The sequence below is a fragment of the Oratosquilla oratoria genome, chromosome 3, assembly GCF_046742065.1.
Source record: "Oratosquilla oratoria isolate Oo_2021 chromosome 3, ASM4674206v1, whole genome shotgun sequence".
In the NCBI taxonomy this organism is placed as follows: Eukaryota; Metazoa; Arthropoda; class Malacostraca; order Stomatopoda; family Squillidae; genus Oratosquilla; species Oratosquilla oratoria.
In genome coordinates, this window is record NC_134779.1 from 17,943,434 (window position 1) to 17,948,433 (window position 5,000).

Below are 5,000 nucleotides of genomic sequence, written 5' to 3' on the forward strand. Positions count from 1 at the left end.
CTGCAAACTATCAAAATAGTATTTAGCCATGTTGACCCCGATATGGCAGATACCTTTTATATAGTATCTAGAACCTTACATACATACATACATATACCAAAGGCTTTGTCCCCTTACACGGGGGGTAGCCATCTAGAACCTAACTTTGAAAATGTAGCTGTAGTATGAAACCTAGCCTTAAGAATTACATAAACACAACTGAAAAAAAGTTCAGAGACATCGCAGAAAAGGTTGAGAGTCTACAGGAATCATATATGAGGGGAAGATTAAAGGAATTAGGTATGGCAACACCAGGGGAAAGAAGAGAGAGGAAGGAATATATGATAACCTTTCGTCCAAAAGGCAATTCACGCTTGTTTGCGAAAACGTCGTCATAACTAAAAAAAACTGAATTTTTGAGTTATCTATACAGACATATTCATCTTCAAACACGAATTTTTTTGGTAACAGTGTCATATCTGTAGCTCAAAAATTGACCGCTAGGGAGTGCTAAATGTCCCAACGACATAACCTTACATGTTCCAACTTGTTCCAACAAATATTTTAGACTTAGTAAAGATTATGATTGTTTCAACTTCTATAAACTTTAGAAGCGTATTTGATGCTCCAAAAAATGTTCCACCTATGGTGTTTGAGGGCTTTTTATAATATTGAGAGCGTTTTGAAACTTTAAAATGCCTCTCCTGACAAATTCGATATTTTGAGTTATGACGACGTTTTCGCAAACAAGCGATATGAAGAAGACATCTATAAGGTATTTTCTAGGAAGACGAGAGAACACGACGTTAAAAAACAAAAGACATGAAGGATATGATTTTTTTTCTTTACCTAACAGAGCAATAGATAAGTAGAACAAATTCCCATGTAAAGTATTGAAAAATTGATCAACAGAAAATGAAATAGAAATGTGCCGACTGCATACGGATAGACATAAAACAGAAACATACTCGTACATTAATAATTGATGAAAGGTATAAACACTTAAAAGGAGCAAAAGGACGCACACAAAATTACTTGCAAGTATTGTTGTAGTCACAACAGCAAGAAGCTTACCTACACACACACACACACACACACACACACACACACACACACACACACACACACACACACACACACACACACACACACACACACACACACACACACACACACACACACACACACACACACACACACACAACCAGATAAACGCACATGGAAACACGACAAGAATAAGTACATCTCCTGCACTTGGAGAGCTTAAAATAATATTAAATGCCGTTTGAAGTAAACTACTCTAGAAAGTACACGACACAGACTACGGCTCCAGACTACTTCAAGGTCAAGGCCAGGGCAGGTATGAGTCCTGCAAATCACAGAAGAAGGAGGAGGAGGAGGAGGAGGAAGAAGAAGAAGAACGCAAAGAACGCGAAGAAGAAGAAGAACGAGAAGAAGAAGAACGCGAAGAAGAAGAAGAAGAAGAAGAAGAAGAAGAAGAAGAAGAAGAAGAAGAAGAAGAAGAAGAAGAAGAAGAAGAAGAAGAAGAAGAAGAAGAAAGCAAAGAAGAAGAAAGCGAAGAAGAAAAACGCGAAGAAGAAGATGAAGAAGAAAAAGAAGAAGAAGGAGAAGAAGAAGAAGAAGAACGCGAAGAAGAAGAAGAAGAAGAACGCGAAGAAGAAGAAGAAGAAGAAGAAGAAGAACGCAAAGAAGAAGAAGAAGAACGCAAAGAAGAAGAAGAAGAACGCGAAGAAGAAGAAGAAGAAGAAGAAGAAGAAGAAGAAGAAGAAGAAGAAGAAGAAGAAGAAGAAGAAGAAGAAGAAGAAGAAGAAGAGGAAGAAGAAGAGGAAGAAGAAGAAGAAGAAGAAGAAGAAGAAGAAGAAGAAGAAGAAGAAAAAGAAGAAGAAGAAGAAGATGATGAAGAAGAAGAAGAAGAAGAAGAAGAAGAAGAAGAAGAAGAAGAAGAAGAAGAAGAAGAAGAAGAAGAAGAAGAAGAAGAAGAAGAAGAAGAAGAAGAAGAAGAAGAAGAAGAAGAAAAAGAAGAAGAAGAAGAAGAAGAAGAAGAAGAAGAAGAAGAAGAAGAAGAAGAAGAAGAAGAAGAAGAAGAAGAAGAAGAAGAAGAAGAAGAAGAAGACACTAACCGACATCTCGTCCGCCGGATGATCCACAAAGTTGATCTCCGACTCTTCGCCGTCCAAAAGCACGAAGACCGATTTCTCGCCGAACTCATCATCTGCAAACATCGAAGTGGTATTAGCTTTGTTTTTAATACGTAAGTGAAACATAATATAAATATCAATACATATGAATATTAGGTACCTCTACCCTCTGCATAAAAAATGAACAAATTCAGAAACAAATCATACGAAAACCGTTTAAAACATCAAAACATATTTTCTCTAAACAAAGGAAGAACGATTGGAGACTTGATGCAGGTCTTTAAGTTTTTAAAGGAAGTTGGTATCATTATATTCGAAAACGTTTTCACCTTAGAATTAGTGGTGACTTGATACTGATGTTCAATATCTTAAAGGGAGTTGACATTATCTATTTATATGTCATGGGCTTTTTCCTCCTTAGAAGGGAGGTAGTCAAGTCAAAAGGCACACATCCACTCCTACCCACTCCACTTCCATCCATTTCACTCTCATCCATTTCATTTCCATCCACCACGCTTTCCTCCCTCTCATCTTAGCTTTTCGAGAATGAAGGAGTGTCAGTCCTGTATCCAGTCCACTGCCCTGGGTCAGTCCGATGTAGCAAGACACAGTACATTGCTTCTGAATTCATAACATTTAAAGTGATAAAAATTTTACACTGAATACGAATCAGACGAGAAATAATGGTCTCAAGTTGTCAGGACGTAGATTTGATTCGGAGGTGGGTTGAGACAACTTCGCCAACTGTGTAGTCAATGAGTGGAATAAACTTCCTGCAGAGGCAGTGCATTGCAGTACAGTTCGAAGTTTTAAGGTTCATTTGGATAAAAACCTAAGCAATATTCTGTAATACCTGCCCATTGTATGGTTCGCTTGTTAACCCATTTCATCGTTTGACTGTCTATTCTTAGTATCCGATCTAGTTATGGACCAAAGGGTCTCCTTTCGGTATGCTCTTCCTTTATAATCTTTTGTAAATACTAATTAGACGAAGTATAATGGCGTCCGACTGTCAGGGTGACAATTTGATTCATAAGTAGCTAGAAACAATTTCAATAACCGCGTAGTCAAACAAAACAAGCCTCCCGCTAAGGCGATTGAATGTAATGCATTTTGTAGTTTCCAGATTCATATGGATAAACAACTGGACAATATACTGTGATGATGTCTGCCGACTGATTTATTTTGTTTTGCTTATTATTTGAGCATTTTTTTGTCATACTTTCCTGCATCCGAGTGCGTTATGGACCAAAAGGTCTACTGTAGACTTTTTGGTTTGCAATTTGTATCCTTCTCGTTCCAATTCGTTCATTTTAGGTTACAATCTTGCTTAATGATATAGGAGGGGGGCTCACCCGTTGGGAAATTTAAAGTGGGGGTGACCCCCCCCTAAAAAAAACAACAACAACATTTTTATTCAGTTTTTCATTCCTACAGAAGTACTTTATACTACATACATACATATACCAAGGAAAGGAGGAAGAGAAATAGTATGACTTATAGATATAGGAAGAGAGAATAGGGAGAGGAAGAAGAGGATGAAAGAAGTAAAAGGAACATGGGATGAGAAGGAAGAGTGAGAGGAAGAGAAGGAAGGAAAAAGGGAAAAAGTGGGGAGAAGGGGTTGGTTGGTGAGTGGGTGGATGGGTGGATGGGTGGAAGAAAAGGGGGGGAAAAGTGGAAGAGAAGGGGTTGGATGGTTGGTGGGGGGAGGAAGAGGAAGAGAAGTAGGAAAAGTGGAGGAGAAGGGGTTGGCTGGTGGGTGGGGCGAAGGAAGGGGAGGAAGAGGAGGAAGACGAGGAAGAGAAGGAAGAGAAGGAAGAGGAGGAAGAGGAGGAAGAGGAGGAAGAGGTGGAAAAAGTACAAGAGAAAGGTTAAGGGTGTGGTTGGTGGGGAGGAAAAGGAGGAAGAGGAGGAAGAGGAGGAGGAGGAGGAGGAGGAGGAGGAGGAGGAAGAGGAGGAAAAGTACAGGAGAAAGGTTTAAGGTGTGGTTGGTGGGGGAGGAAAAGGAGGAAGAGGAGGAAGAGGAGGAGGAGGAGGAGGATGAGTAGGAAAAATGGAAGAGAAGGGTTTGGTTGGTGGAGGGAGAAAGAGGAGGAAGAGAATGAGGAAAAAGTGGAGGGGAAGGGGTTGGCTGGTTGAAGGGGGGAGGAAGAGGAGGAAGAGGGGGAGGAAAAAAGTGGTTGGCTGGTTGGTGGGGGATGGGGGGAGAGGAAGAAAGACTGGGTTGAGTAATGATGAGCCGTCAGAACTGAGGTCAAAGTTGGGCGCAGGAACGAGGTCATCTGAGGTCAAAGTAGGGCGTAGGAGCGAGGTCATCTGAGGTCAAAGTTGGGCGTAGGAGCGAGGTCATCTGAGGTCAAAGTTGGGCGTAGGAGCGAGGTCATCTGAGGTCAAAGTTGGGCGTAGGAGCGAGGTCATCTGAGGTCAAAGTTGGGCGCAGGAACGAGGTCATCCGCATCCGAGGTCAACGTGTTGCAAACTATGAGTCCATTCTTGTCATCCTCGGAGCAGTTTCGTTTTGATTTTATTCTATTTTATTTATTATTATTATTTTTTTTTATCTTAAATCTATTTCACTGTGTTTCATTTCATTCTATTCTGCCCTATTTTGTCTTGTTTTGTTTTATTTTATTTTAAAGATTTTATTTTGTTATCTCTTTTTTAGTTAGGCAATTTCAATCGGATCTCTTAAAACCCTTTTTTAGCCCAAGAGCGTTCTTGACACTGACATACTTGTCTCTCGCTGACTCAACAGTATATCGTATTTGTCTTCTTCCTTTAGAAGCTAATCCAAGAAACTTCGTCATTTTCTAAAAAAAAAAAAAAAAAAAAAAAAAAAAAAATACTGAACATGTAAAA

The 5,000-nt window shown here is 39.8% G+C and overlaps 1 protein-coding gene across 2 annotated transcripts in view; it reads right to left on the reverse strand.

The window, feature by feature from the left end:
• The window catches only part of LOC143020914 (uncharacterized), a 307,372-nt gene that overhangs the window by 8,469 nt on the left and 293,903 nt on the right, over nucleotides 1-5,000 (reverse strand). For both annotated transcript variants that reach the window (XM_076177851.1, XM_076177840.1), the window contains one exon: nucleotides 2,121-2,212. In XM_076177851.1, coding sequence (XP_076033966.1) covers nucleotides 2,121-2,212 — 92 coding nt within the window. The remainder of the gene's footprint in view (nucleotides 1-2,120; nucleotides 2,213-5,000) is intronic.